The 14,280-nt window shown below is 53.5% G+C and overlaps 1 protein-coding gene across 2 annotated transcripts in view; it reads left to right on the forward strand.

Moving 5' to 3' along the window:
* SPTB (spectrin beta, erythrocytic) overlaps positions 1-14,280 on the forward strand; it is a 64,858-nt gene that overhangs the window by 13,716 nt on the left and 36,862 nt on the right. For both annotated transcript variants that reach the window (XM_068565420.1, XM_068565500.1), the window contains exons 2-13: positions 1,671-1,822; positions 3,097-3,270; positions 4,258-4,349; positions 4,749-4,829; positions 5,143-5,258; positions 5,631-5,743; positions 6,574-6,761; positions 8,551-8,668; positions 10,065-10,223; positions 11,128-11,430; positions 12,149-12,299; positions 12,899-13,769. In XM_068565420.1, coding sequence (XP_068421521.1) covers positions 1,671-1,822; positions 3,097-3,270; positions 4,258-4,349; positions 4,749-4,829; positions 5,143-5,258; positions 5,631-5,743; positions 6,574-6,761; positions 8,551-8,668; positions 10,065-10,223; positions 11,128-11,430; positions 12,149-12,299; positions 12,899-13,769 — 2,518 coding nt within the window. The remainder of the gene's footprint in view (positions 1-1,670; positions 1,823-3,096; positions 3,271-4,257; positions 4,350-4,748; positions 4,830-5,142; positions 5,259-5,630; positions 5,744-6,573; positions 6,762-8,550; positions 8,669-10,064; positions 10,224-11,127; positions 11,431-12,148; positions 12,300-12,898; positions 13,770-14,280) is intronic.

Here is a 14,280-nt window from a genome sequence, read left to right on the forward strand (position 1 = left end):
TGCCTCCCCCTCCACCCGGAGCCTGGCGCCTAACGGCTGTACAGTGAACAATTGCTGAATGAATGAAGACGCGAATAAAGGGTCTGAGTTCCTAACACCAAAATAGCCATGAAGTAGGAAGGATTTGATGCTGTGAGCCTCAGAAACTGCCAGGCTTATACCCTCGAGGCCATGCTGGCTGGGCTCCTCTTTCTGTTGTTATTAAGTCAGACATTTAATAATTTAAGAAGCCAACCCTTCCACAGTTTGGGCTCAGCCGAGCAGACGTTTAGCCTGTTCCCACGGCACTGACAGTCCCTCCTGGCTGGACTGCTCGGAGTCTGCCCTGGCTGTGACCAACCTGAACACACGCTCCCCAGGGACCCTCCATGGCCCTAGGCCCAGCCACATGGCCGGGTCATCTCCTGCCTAGAATCCTCCACCAGAGTGCCCAGAAGCAGGTTGCCACAGACTGTTCACTCAAGCAAACTTCTCTTCCTGTTTCTATCTCTTCTGCCCCTCTTCTCTCTCTCTTTCACCCTGTCCCCATTCTTTCTGCTATCCCAGCCTCTGTCCTCTCTCCAGCATCTTGATCAAGCTTCCCAGCCCTAACCCCACAGGTACCAGCATTTATTTTACAGTACCCTGTATTTATTTTAACAGAGGTGTTAAAAGGTAGTCCACCTGAACTGGTACAGCCTGGGCTGGAAGCTTGGTTTGGGCTGAGGCTGATTTAAGCTGGGGGTGGCATGTCAGCTTCCCAAGTCTGAAGATGGAAAATCCTGCCTGCCATTCTGCGGGCGAGAAGGAGAGCTTAGTGCCATGCACAGCCCCCAGCCCAAGCCCCCACTACCCTTCACCCTACGTAGATCACACGTTCCACATGATCTCACTGTTTCCATGCTCATCCTTCTCCTCTATCTACCAGCAGCTCCTTGAGGATAGGCAGTTTGTTTTACTTTTATGTATCAGCAGGCCTGGCGTAGGAGCTGAATAAACCTCTGCACAGTCAGCTACAGTACAGCTCTGGAGACCTACTGTGTGCCAGACTCCAGGCCTTGGGGATTTAGAAGTGAACAAGACAGACAGATTTTACTGGGCTCAAGGAGCCTGCAGTCTTGCAGGAAAGACAGACTTTCAACTAATCTGAGTATGAGGAGAGAGAAATGAGAAATGCAGATGCACACAAGGAGAGACGGAACCTAGGCGAGAGGTCACAAAAGCTTCCCGGAGAAGCGCTGTTTCCACTGACTCCTAAAGGATGACTAGGAGTTAGGTGAATGGGGTGAGGGGTGGAGGGGCCGAGAGAGAGCGTTCCAGGCAGAGAGAATATTTGTTGGTTGGGTGGACGGGTGAACCTGGCATTGAATTCTGAGCTCACTGGCCCAGTGGTCCAGAGCATTCTGATGCGCACAGGGAAGCAGGTGACTGGATTAGGGGTGTCTTGATACCGTGGTGGTGGAAGTTACCTCTTCATTGCCCCAGTCATGGCACGTGGACCTGTGAAGCCAAAAGGCTACGCTCTGGTCAGAAATGCTCCTCAGAAGGGGATGGAATAGATACATCGACCTCCTCTGCCAGGGATGGGGCAACTCTGGGGTTAAGGTGAAAAACCCTTCAGCCCCATGTCACATTGCAAATGGACCCTGCCAACCTCAGGCACCTCACCCAAGGCTCTTCTCCCCACCCAGATGAGCGGGAAGTTGTTCAGAAGAAAACCTTCACAAAATGGGTGAACTCGCACCTGGCGCGTGTGTCCTGCCGCATCACTGACCTCTACAAGGACCTGCGGGATGGGAAGATGCTCATCAAGCTGCTGGAAGTGCTCTCTGGAGAGATGCTGGTAAAGCCCCTTTCCCCAGGCCCTGTGGCTGGTGCTCTGTCCCCTCTTCAGGAAGGACATGGTCTGGGGGCCTCTCCAGTTCACATGGCTTTCCAAGGTTTCTCCCTATTCTTTTGGGAGGTTTCAGTACTAATGATGTGAGGTGTCCGTGTGGCTGACTGGGTTCTCTGAACGTGTTCATCTAAATATGTCCCAGCATAAATGCCTGGCTTTCCATCTAATATATCATCAAAACTTTTGTTAATTTTGCTGAAGCATTTCAGAATTTCTTGCCTCCTTCTGGCCACTCCCACCCCTTCATGCTCCTCCCAGATGCCATACAGAGCTCTTGACTTTCTCCTCTTGGGATCTGGTTATCTGTGACTGGCCTGCAGTGGGCCCACCCTCAGCCTCCTTGCACAGGCTAAGACATATCCCATTACCCAGCTGGAAAAATTTGCCTCCTTCTTGGAACAAGGAGGAAAGTGTGAAAGATATTTTCCCGTGTATCCATCACTCTAACAAGTGGAAATTTATCACAGGCCCTCTCAGTTGTAACCCACCCGGTGGTAATGTTGCCCCTGCAGGAGAACCAGATCAAGGCTCATGTTTTGCTCAGTTACTTCCATTATGACCTTGGGCCTATCAGGCAGGACCTTCTTTGCCTCATTTCTCCCATGTGTAAACCAGATACCTGTACCTGATGTAGTAGCCTAAGACCTCAGGGTTTGAATGAAAGGTACCACATTCATCTGTTGCCTTTTCAACTCCAGGCTGAAGTTAAAGAATGCCTCTTACCCCACTAGAGAGAGTTACCACTCAGAACCCTTCAGATGATGCAGTTACTCATCAATGGTGGCCCCCTTGAGCTTTGGCTGAGGCCATTTGGGGGTGGGGAGGGAGGAGGTTGGATGGCAGAATGGACCCATTATCAGTCACCACACTAAAAGCCACTCTTATCACCAATCAGCAGTAAACAGTTCCTAGAACTGTGCCTAGCACATAGTAAGTGCTCAACTAACTACCTGTTGTGTTACTATATTTGAATGCCACTTATCACCCACTCAGAAGCCTTTGTTTAGACCCAAGAACAGTACTGATGCAGCCCACTTGCAGAGCTCTGGGTGCTCAAGAGAGGGAGCCCCTGAACTTTGCTGAAAGGATGGGGTTGAAAAGTGTCAAGGAGTGAGCATGGGAGTTGGAGTTTGGCATGGAGGGTGGATGCTGATGACCGGAGCTGGTCCAGGCGTGACCATGAGGTTCTTCCACGCCCACGGGGCAATGCTGTCCCTCAGCCAAAGCCCACGAAGGGGAAGATGCGCATCCACTGCCTGGAGAATGTGGACAAGGCCCTGCAGTTCCTGAAGGAGCAGCGTGTGCACCTGGAGAACATGGGCTCCCACGACATCGTGGACGGCAACCACCGCCTGGTCCTGGGCCTCATCTGGACCATCATCCTCCGCTTCCAGGTGGGTTCCCGGGGGGCAGAGGGGGTGGAGGGAGCTTCCCTGGGCCAGACTGGGTTTGGGAATCTTATAAAATGGTGAATAAGTGCGAGTGTGTGCACGTTCTGGGAGGCTAGAAGCCCGTCCTGGGGGACAATGCTTGTAGGAAGGAGAAACCATCCTAGGCATCGCCAAGTTGCTGAAGCTCAGGGCGAGCTGTTCAGCCAATAGCATAGTCTTTTGAGAGAGAGGATAGAAATTAGTGGCTGGGCTGAGATCTGGCTGGAAGACCTACTTTCGTCCCCTTCCCTCCACAGGTGTCACTTTTTGGTTTTTTAAGTAGTTTGATTCAGAAATCGCAAGAGTGCAGAAGATCTGCTTTTATGTTTTTCCCTCAGAAGCTTTTCTCTTCCCACCCTGAAATTCAAGGTCGCTTATTTGTAAGGAATTTAGAAAGCACGAGGGGAGGAAAGCAGGGCCTTCCACCTGCTGGTCTGGGGACAGAAAGAACCTAGTTGGAGGAGGGAAGGGCAGGGAGAAGGAAGATAACACACAACTCCCGGCCTGAAGGTCTCACCCAAGTGGTCTTGGGTGTCCAATCTCACTCTCTGAGGGTGTGTACGACGAAACGGTAATAACAGCAGAACTGGGGAGGATGAAAAGGCAAGAGGAGCTGCTGATCAAAGTACAGTACCTTCCAGCGTTCATGCCGTTCCATGGCCCAGGTGGCATCGTACCTCGTGGGGAGGAATGGGGGCATCCTGCTGTTTATTCTTGGTCTCCCCTTACAGTTTCAAGTTGGAGCGGTCTCCTCTGACGTGGAGAAGCTGACCAAGGCAGGGAAACAGGCCTCCAGGACCTGGGGCCTCAGGCTGCGGGGCGGCTGCAGGGCTGGCGACCGGATGGATGGCTACAGAGGAGGAAGGACAGAGGGGGCCTTCCAGGGAGAGCAGGGAGGCTCTGGGCCAGATGCACATCTAAGTCTTCCCTCTCTTGTTCCTGTGCCCACAGATTCAGGACATCGTTGTCCAAACTCAGGAAGGTCGTGAGACGCGCTCAGCCAAGGACGCGTTGCTGTTATGGTGTCAGATGAAGACGGCAGGGTATGCCTTGGGGACCAGCCACTACCACGTTCCTCACCACCCCCTGTGCCTCCCAAGCATTGCCATCCCCAAGGGACCTAGACACCATCACCCAGAACTACATCGGCTTGGGCGTAGTTGATGCACAGTCTATCCTGACCTGATTCTTAGAGGCCCGGAATACAGGATTCTATCCCAAAATTGCCTGGGTCAGACCATGGGGTCTGTTGGGGGCGAGAGTCTCTTGGGCCCACCTGATGAGGGAGCCTCTTTGTGCAACTTAACGGCTGCCCTCTTGTTGAAGGGGCTCGAGAAGGGTCCGGTCCACTCCTCTCCTGAGGTGTTGGCCCTCGGTTCACACACTTGTAGGGACCCCAGAAGAATCTGTTTCTTAGGTCTTAATGCTTTTCTTGGATGCAGCTACCCCCATGTCAACGTCACCAACTTCACCTCCAGCTGGAAGGATGGCCTAGCCTTTAACGCCCTGATCCACAAGCACCGGTAAGAGGGGGAGCGGAGCAGGAACCCCTGTGGGAGCCAGGGAGCCCATGGGACACCTTGCACTTACCATGTAGGCTACTGTTCAAGCGTCACAGGAATGGTACAGCCGTGGCGCCTTCTCCTCTCACCCTCGGCATCCTGCCTCCCTTAAATCCCCCTTCCTCACACGCTGGTGCTCACAGCTCCCTCCTCTGTCCCGTCTCCTCCTCTCACTTCTCCGGCTCAGCCACCTCCCTGCGTCTGCCCAGGGTCTTTGCCCTTTTGGTGGGGATGCCATGCCCCCTGCCCTCTAACAGGCTGGCTTCGTCCCCAGGCCCGACCTGATTGACTTCGATAAGCTGAAGGACTCCAACGCGCGGCACAACCTGGAGTGCGCGTTCGACGTGGCCGAGCGACAGCTGGGCATCATCCCGCTCCTCGACCCTGAAGGTGAGCCAGCACCCACGAGACCGTCAGGGCGCCGGGAGGAGCGTGGGCCGTGCTGGGAGAGCCGTGGGCACGGTGGCCGGGCCAGGGCTCCGCTCCGGCCTGCTGTTCAGACCCAAGCTGGTTCCTGACACCTCCCCTGCCTGACTGGGGGCCCACTGTAGTCTTTCCATCCTTTTCCCTTCTTTCATTCTTTGTGGTCCTAATATGGATTTCATCCTCTCACTAAAATCGCAGCCTATTCCTCTTCCACTCTCGCCTATCACTTGGTGCCTGTAGTTGAACTTCGTGCTGGAGACACAGGGAGATGAACCCCTTGAGCCTGACATTTCCAACTTCCAACTGGTCCTGAGAGCCCACCCTTTCCCCTTGCAGATGTCTTCACAGAAAACCCTGATGAGAAATCCATCATCACCTACGTGGTGGCGTTTTACCACTACTTCTCCAAGATGAAGGTGCTGGCAGTGGAGGGCAAGCGCGTCGGCAAGGTACTGAGCTGCTGCGTAACTAGAGTGTCACCGTTTCCCCGCTTGCCACGCACAGGCCTTGACTGAGATGCTCCCTTTCTACCCTAAGAGCTTTGTGTCTGGACCCCAGCTGTGGGAGAGGGTGCAGATCACCCCCCCCCCCCAACTTCCTCTGAAACCAAGCACTGCCAGGTTAATGGCTCCCAAGCTGAATTCCAACACAGGTTGATGGTCTGTCCCAAACAAGGTCATAGCCCGTAGCTCTGAGCCGACCTTCCACCTGCAGACCCATGTCTCGTGAGCATTCCCACAGGAATAAAACAGGCTTTTTACTTGTTGGTTTATTGTGTTTTCATGCCTCTTAAGCTCCCGCAGCCTACTGTACAGAGGAGCCACCCCACTGTACAGACCCTCGTGCCAGAGTCCTTTCCCCGGCTGGGTCTTTTGCCCCTCCAGGGTAGGGACCATTTCTCATTCATCTTCGTGCACTGGTGTTTAGCAAAGACAATGCCAGGAAGCTCTCAATCCCTAATACCCGCTCTTAAATAAACAGGACCTTGGCCTCTCTGGCGGCTGGATTGGAAAGCACAGACAGCTTTCCAGTCTTTTACAGGGTTAGGGAGGGGGGGAGCTGCTCCCGATCCCAAGCACAGCCAGGTCCCTCCTGACGTTGCCGGCGCACTTCCAGTCCGGCCCCCTGCTCAGCAGTGGTCTTGGGCTCAGGGAACAAACCCAACGTAAACGCTCCAGGGCTTGCGAGGAGGAGGACCACCTCGATTGTGGTCCCCGTCGGCATCCTCATTGGCGTCCTCGCCCTTCTGACAAGGATGAGTCACAAGGTGATTCCCTAGGTAATTGACCACGCCATTGAGACCGAGAAGATGATTGAAAAGTACAGCGGGCTGGCCTCAGACCTGCTCACCTGGATCGAGCAGACCATCACTGTCCTGAACAGCCGCAAGTTCGCCAACTCCCTGACCGGTGTCCAGCAGCAGCTGCAGGCCTTCAGTACCTACCGCACCGTGGAGAAGCCGCCCAAGTAAGGGCCTGGGCACTCGGGAGGGCGGGCACCACGGCCGAGAAACCACCTCCAGAAGGTTGGAGGGCCTGGAGAAGGAATCCGGGAGGTGGCTCCTGGAGGTTAGAGAGCTGCCCATCTGTCACCTACTTCATCCTGTGTTGTCTCCCTGCTCCCAAGCCGTCAGCCTACAGGCAGTGGGCATTGAGTAACCCCTGACTCATAGCCAAAGGAATACTTCCCCAGATCCCTGAAGGGGAGCAGCAGTGAAATCTCAGACTTCAGAGTCTCTTTAAAGAATGTGCTGGGAAGTTCCTCTCTCTTCTGTGCACTGAGCTGCGGGTTTGTTCTTTGGTAATGACCTCTGCACCCACAGCCCCAGAGCTCTCCACGTGAGGCCTTGTTGATCATCAAGCACATCCTTCTTTCTCTCCCACCTGTCACTGCTCATCCATTAGCAGAGCACTTAGTCTGCCTCTCGGGACCTCTGCTCCACTCCAGCGTGTGCAGGGCCTACGTGCACATATGCACATGCAAACACAACTGTGCACACGCGTGCACGCGCACACCCACACAGACATGGGGCATTCCAGCTCGCCCGCCCTTAGCTTGGCTGGCTCCCCAGAAACAGATTTCTAGCTCATCAGTGGTACCCTCTGCCTTGTTCCTCCCCCGCTCATTCATTCATGACTGGCAAACAGGGAAAGGCGAGACACGGAGTCTAGAATGTACTATAAACAAGTATCTGATTTCTGGCCTGACACTAGCCCACTTTTAAAGTCCTAAATCCAATACAGATAACATGCCCCATGAGTCTACCAGGCACTGCACACCGGGGTAGCATCTCCTGGCTGCGTAGACAGTGCTCAAGGCCACAGCCCTCCTGCAGTGCCTGTGAGCAGGCAGATGAATTAGGCTGGCCTCAGGGTGGAGACCTTGCTTACCAGCTGATCTTTGACTACTGCGTGGTGGAGGTAGAAGTGGGTAAATACTTGGCTACGGGCAGAAATGGGAAAGTACCCAGTTACCTGGAGCTTGGACCCTGGGTTCCAGAAATCCATCCTGCTGCCAGTTCTCACCTCCTACACCTAAGGTCCTCCCGGAGCCTAGCCTTTCCTCCCCTCTCAGAAGCATCTGGGCTTTTGCATCGTTGTCAGGAGAGCTGACTTATTAGTACTCAGGTGAAAGTTGCTCTCGGTGCGATATGTTCTTACGTGGATAATGCTGCTTCCACATAAGAACATACATGGTTTTATTGACTCACTCAGCAAAAAACTGAGTAAAGAGCTAGTCAAAAGCCTTCAACTGTTTGCAGAACAGGGAAGAGTTTCTTTGTACGGATTGGTAAAACTTGATACCTATAGGATTTACCAGAACAGTCCAGTTAGCCATTCCTCCGTGGAAGCAAATGACAAGCAAACGCTGCAGTAGTTGTTTTCTCTGGTTTATGTTGCAAAGACTCAACGCCTATTAGATTTCAGTTGGCGAATATGATAGATTGATAGATCTTTTAACAGGTAAGTAAACCTGTGTAGATCCTCTTTACTTTTTTAAGAGAAATGTGTTTTGCTATCCAAGCTCCAAGATGCCAGGGTTCCATGTTCACTTAAAAAAGAACAACTGGCTGGGACTCCCCTGGTGGTCCAGTGGTTAAGACTCCGCGCTTCCAATGCAGGGGGACACGGGTTCAATCCTTGGTCGGGGAACTAAGATCCCACATGCCACATGGCCGACAAGAAAATTAGAAAAGAAAAAAAAACTGGCTGTGGGAATCTCGACACTCATCTCCCTACCTCTTTTTTCTTGACAGGTTTCAGGAGAAGGGGAATCTAGAAGTCCTACTTTTTACCATCCAGTCACGGATGAGAGCCAACAATCAGAAAGTGTACACGCCCCATGATGGGAAACTCGTGTCCGACATCAACCGGGTACAGCAACGTTTTCCATTTCACGTTGCCAGCGTGTTGATTGAGCTCCTGATAAGGGCCCAGGGAATGGTCCCTGGACAGGGTTAAACCAAGCCACTTTCTGTGGTGTTATTAATGACACACCTGGCTACTGAGGGTGCTATCTGAGCCTAGCCCTGAGGGGTCACACTCCACCCACCAAGCATCCATTCAGCCCCCTGTGCAGGGGTGGAGGGAGGGGCAAGACAGGTGAAGGGGATGTACTAGGTATAAAATAAATAAGATACAAGGATTTAATGCACAGCACAGGGAATATAGCCCATATTTTATAACAACTTTATGTGGAGTATAATCTATAAAAATATTGAATCACTGTTATACACCTGAAACTAATACAATATTGTAAGTTAACTATACTTCAATTTAAAAAATTAAAAAAGAAAAAAAGGCAGTTGCTACACATTTCCCGCTCAAAGTTGCCGTAAGAATGGGGATGCAGCGGGTTTGCCAGTGGGTTGAGTGAGCTCCTCATAAGGGCACATGTAATGGTCCCAGGACAGGGTTAAGCCAAGCCACTTCCTGTGGTGTTATTAACGACACATCTGGCTGTTGAGGGTGCTAAGTCTAGCCCTGAGAGGTCAGACTCTACCCACGGTCCACCAGTTCAGCCCCCTGTTCAGACACCCAGAGTCCTTTTTTTTTTTTTTTTCTAATTTTATTTATTTATGGCTGTGTCAGGTCTTCGTTTCTGTGCGAGGGCTTTCTCTAGTTGCGGCAAGCGGGGGCCACTCCTCATTGCGGTGCGCGGGCCTCTCACTATCGCGGCCTCTCTTGTTGCGGAGCACAGGCTCCAGACGCGCAGGCTCAGTAGTTGTGGCTCACGGGTCTAGTTGCTCCGTGGCATGTGGGATCCTCCCAGACCAGGGCTCGAACCAGTGTCCCCTGCATTGGCAGGCAGATTCTCAACCACTGCGCCACCAGGGAAGCCCCCAGAGTCCATTTTTTAGAGCCAGTTTTATAGCCTATTCTCTATAGAACCTTGAGGTTTTTTGGAGAATATTGACTACTTTTAACAGAAGGGAAATGCCTTATGACATTTCAGAGGTTTGGAGGCCTACCACCACCTGGAAGTTCCAGTGGAAAGGAGGTAGCCATTTAACCAATAGGAATTTACTGAGCACCCACAGAGGCAAATAACACTGTACTAAACCAAGAGTCTGAGGCAGATTTAGGAGGAGAGGGAACTGGGGGGTCATGACCAGTGCTTCCTGAATCTTTCGTCTGCCCAGACAGGAAAGCCAAAAGGCTATCACTGAGCTTTAATCTAGGCTCTGCCTAGATTCCTAAACTCGCTCAGTGTTGGGTGAAAGAGTCGGGACCCCCAAATCCCAAGAGCTCTCCCCTGCCCCTCGTGCAGGCCTGGGAAAGCCTGGAGGAAGCTGAGTACCGGCGGGAGCTGGCTCTGAGGGAGGAGCTCATCCGGCAGGAGAAGCTAGAGCAGTTGGCCCGGCGCTTTGACCGAAAGGCTGCCATGAGAGAGACGTGGCTCAATGAAAACCAGCGGCTTGTGGCCCAGGTAAAGGGGGCTGCACTTGGGGTTGCAGGAGAGGGGGAGCTTTCCAGAGCCCCCGGTAGACAGCAGGGCTGGAGCCCACGCTGGTCTCTCGGCGGCAGCAGGATAAGCCTCTCCACAGGTCTTGCAGCCCTGCTCCCTCTGACTGGGTGGATCAAGATTCACATCCGAAAAGGAACTCTCCCAGACTGACAAAAGCTCATTTTTAGGAAAGAGCCACACAATCCAAAAATGGCCCCAAAAGTTGTCTCACGTGGGCCAGTGGCATCACCTGGAGCCAGAGTTCAGGCTGACATTTCAGTGGTCCTCCGGGGATGTGATGAAAGCAGTGCACCTCGTATGTGTCAGACGTGCCCCTTGGACTCTGGCCTCTGGGGCTGTGTCACATTTCACTGGCTGAAAATTGACCCCGGGACTGATTCTCCATGAGAGCATCTGTTCCTTCCCACTTGGAGCTTGGAATCAAATTTCCCCTTTCATCCAGAAAGAGGAAAACAAGCATACTGAGAGAATCGGAGAGTGTGCATGCACCCCAGATAGCATGGGGGTAAACATGGTTTCCTAGTGAGAAGCCCCTTCCTGCCCAGAATCGGGCAGGTCCGCACAAGGCAGGGTGGTGAGTGCCAGCAGGTGGTGAAGGAGCTCTGTTAGTAATATTCACCCAGTGTTACCCACAAGGATGGCACAGTGAGTAAAATCACAAGCTTCTTGTAAAGGTTCTTGTGAGACATTTAGTCTTTGGAACTTGGCTCCGATAAGATAGGCTGAAAAAGATGGCAGAAGTAACTCGTTGGGAAAGGGCTTTCCCGGCCAGCAGTTGTTCCGAAGGGACCCGCTGTTTCTTTGCGTTTGGGGACCAGCCAAGGGGAGCCTGATTGAGCTGCCTGTTTTCCTCCCTGGGGGACAGGATAACTTCGGGTACGACCTGGCAGCTGTGGAGGCCGCCAAGAAGAAGCACGAGGCCATTGAGACGGACACAGCTGCCTACGAGGAGCGGGTGAGGGCCCTGGAGGACCTGGCCCAGGAGCTGGAGCGGGAGAATTACCACGACCAGAAGCGCATCATGGCCCGCAAGGACAACGTCCTGCGCCTGTGGAACTACCTGCAGGAGCTGCTGCAGTCCCGGCGCCAGAGGCTTGAGAAGACGCTGGCCCTGCAGAAGCTCTTCCAGGACATGCTGCACAGCATCGACTGGATGGACGAGATCAAGGTGGGCTCAGACACCCCCATCCCCCGCCCCCGTGTCCGCCTGGGGCTTCGGCACCCGCCCTGCAATGGGAGTGTGCTTCCATAGGCACCTCCCAGCCCCACCTCCCTGAGTCAGAGTGGAGAATCCGAGGCAGCACAGCATCGGGCTGTATCCGCCTCTCAACGGCTTAGCTCACACTGCTCCAGCGCAGATCTTCTGTATTCCCCGTGATCAAGAAATCTGGGGTTCATAGTAGCACAGGTGCCAACCTGCAGGGCCTAGAAGGCACAGACATCCATCGGGAGCCTGGAGAATCAGGCTCTGGGTAATCACGATTTGACTCTGGTGGGAACCCAGACCTCCCGGCACAGAGCCACCAAGAAGTCTGTCTCCTCTCCCTCTACCGCAGTGGCTCTCAACTGAGGATGCACATCAGACTGACCACGGAGCTTTCTAAAAATACACATGCCCAGGCCCCAAGTCAGGGACACACATAGGAGATTGAGTGTAGGGCTTGAGCTCCTGAATGGTGCTCCCTGAATGATTTTAATGGGCACCCCCAGTGGGAACTCCTGCTCTGTAGCTGCTTTCCCGCTGAGCAGCAGCCGTTTTCCAGCTGCATCTGACTCATCCTGGTCCCAACACGCCACGGACGCTGCTCTTCAGAGGGGTCTTCTCCTAGCGTGTGGGTTTCTTCACCTCTCCTCGCTCCCTCTACCTTATCTGTCCTCTTTGCCAGGCTCACCTCTTGTCTGCCGAGTTCGGGAAGCACTTGTTGGAGGTCGAGGACTTGCTACAAAAGCACAAGTTGATGGAGGCTGACATCGCCATCCAAGGGGACAAAGTGAAGGCCATCACCACAGCCACTCTTCAGTTCACTGAGGAGCCAGGTGAGGCCACAGGTGTTTTCCTGTTGAGGCCTCTGGCTCAGCACTCCAGCACCCCAGCTTGGATAAATCTAGTTGTAGAATTCTGCCTCTTTCATCAACTAATGGTGCAAGAGGGTTAGCAAAATTCTCCAGAGGGCAGGCAACTGCTTTGGCCATCTATAATCAGAAGGGTTTATAAGAACCAGGAAGGCATGCTCCGTCTTTCATTCTCTCTGCTAATTCAAGTTATGGCAGAGACAATTTAGGTTTATAGCTTCTGGTCTTAGATAGGTGACCCCCACTGCCTCTTTGAAGAATCATCTTGAAATTTGTGCCTGGTTCTTTTTAAAAATAATTTTACATTGTGCATTTCTACTGAGAGTTGACCCAACTTTTAACCTCTCCTATTCCTGAAGTTTTAGTGGGAATTCATTAAAAAGAACTAATTAAAAGCCTGTCCTCTAAGCAACTGGGAACTGGGACCCCCTGCGTCCAATCCCAAAGCCCCAGTGAGATGGCAGGTTCTAGACGACATGGTCCTAGCCTGGCACCTGATCTCAAGGTTGCCCTTCAGATGAAGCCCTTACCCTTTTTGTTCTCCCTCCTCCCATTCCTCCCAGGGTACCAGCCTTGCGACCCCCAGGTCATCCGGGACCGTGTCAGCCACCTGGAGCAGTGCTTCGAGGAGCTGAGCAACACGGCAGCCGGACGCAAGGCCCAGCTGGAGCAGTCCAAGCGGCTCTGGAAGTTCTTCTGGGAGATGGATGAGGCCGAGAGCTGGATCAAGGAGAAGGAGCAGATTTACTCCTCCCTGGACTATGGCAAGGACCTGACCAGTGTGCTCATCCTGCAGCGCAAGCACAAGGCCTTCGAGGACGAGCTGCGCGGGCTGGACGCCCACCTGGACCAGATCTTCCAGGAGGCTGAGGGCATGGTTGCACGCAAGCAGTTCGGGCACCGGCAGATCGAGGCCCAGATCAAGGAGGTGTCTGCCCAGTGGAACCAGCTGAAGGAGCTGGCTGCCTTCCGCAAGAAGAACCTCCAGGACGCTGAGAACTTCTTTCAGTTCCAGGGTGATGCGGACGATCTGAAGGCCTGGCTGCAAGATGCCCACCGGCTGCTCTCGGGAGAAGATGTGGGGCAGGATGAAGGGGCCACACAGGCCCTGGGGAAGAAGCACAAGGACTTTCTGGAGGAGCTAGAGGAGAGCCATGGGGTGATGGAGCATCTGGAACAGCAGGCCCAGGGGTTCCCTCAAGAGTTTCGGGATTCCCCAGATGTGACCAACCGGCTGCAGGCCCTCCAGGATCTCTACCAGCAGGTGGTGGCCCAAGCGGACATACGTCGGCAGAGGCTGCAGGATGCCCTGGACCTGTACACGGTGTTTGGGGAGACGGATGCCTGTGAACTGTGGATGGGCGAGAAGGGGAAGTGGCTGGCCCAGATGGACATCCCAGACACGCTGGAGGACCTGGAGGTCGTGCAGCACAGGTCAGGGCCGGCCCTCCCCTCTCGCCTCCCCCTACGCGGTCTGTGCTCCTAGTGCTGGAACAGCCTCCAGATCAACAAGGGTCTCTTTGAGAGGCCATAGGATGCCCTTGATCACAGAGGCCAGGCACTGAGAGTCACGAGTTCTAATCTGGCTCTGTGGCGCTTGGTACTTCACCCCCTGGGACATTCCTCAAAATAAGACAAAAGGGCTCTTTCTGGTCCAGGTGTTGGAGGACTTTTCAGCTACAGCAGCCTTTGTTCAAATGAATGGTATATGGAACCCCTGACATATAACACAGTGGAAAGTGGAGTGGTTGTGGTGAAGGGGGCGCGAGAGGCTGGACCCCACAAGCTCTAGCTTTCTTTGGCAGTCCCTAAACCACAGAACCCCGAGGGACCACAGAACCCCGAGGGGCCACAGAGACCAGTTTGTAAATCACCAGTCTGCAAGGGCACTCTCATTTCCATTATTCCGATTCCATCAGCACTCTGGCATGGGAGGGTGTGCCCC

This window comes from Eschrichtius robustus, chromosome 1 (assembly GCF_028021215.1).
Source record: "Eschrichtius robustus isolate mEscRob2 chromosome 1, mEscRob2.pri, whole genome shotgun sequence".
Lineage (NCBI taxonomy): Eukaryota > Metazoa > Chordata > Mammalia > Artiodactyla > Eschrichtiidae > Eschrichtius > Eschrichtius robustus.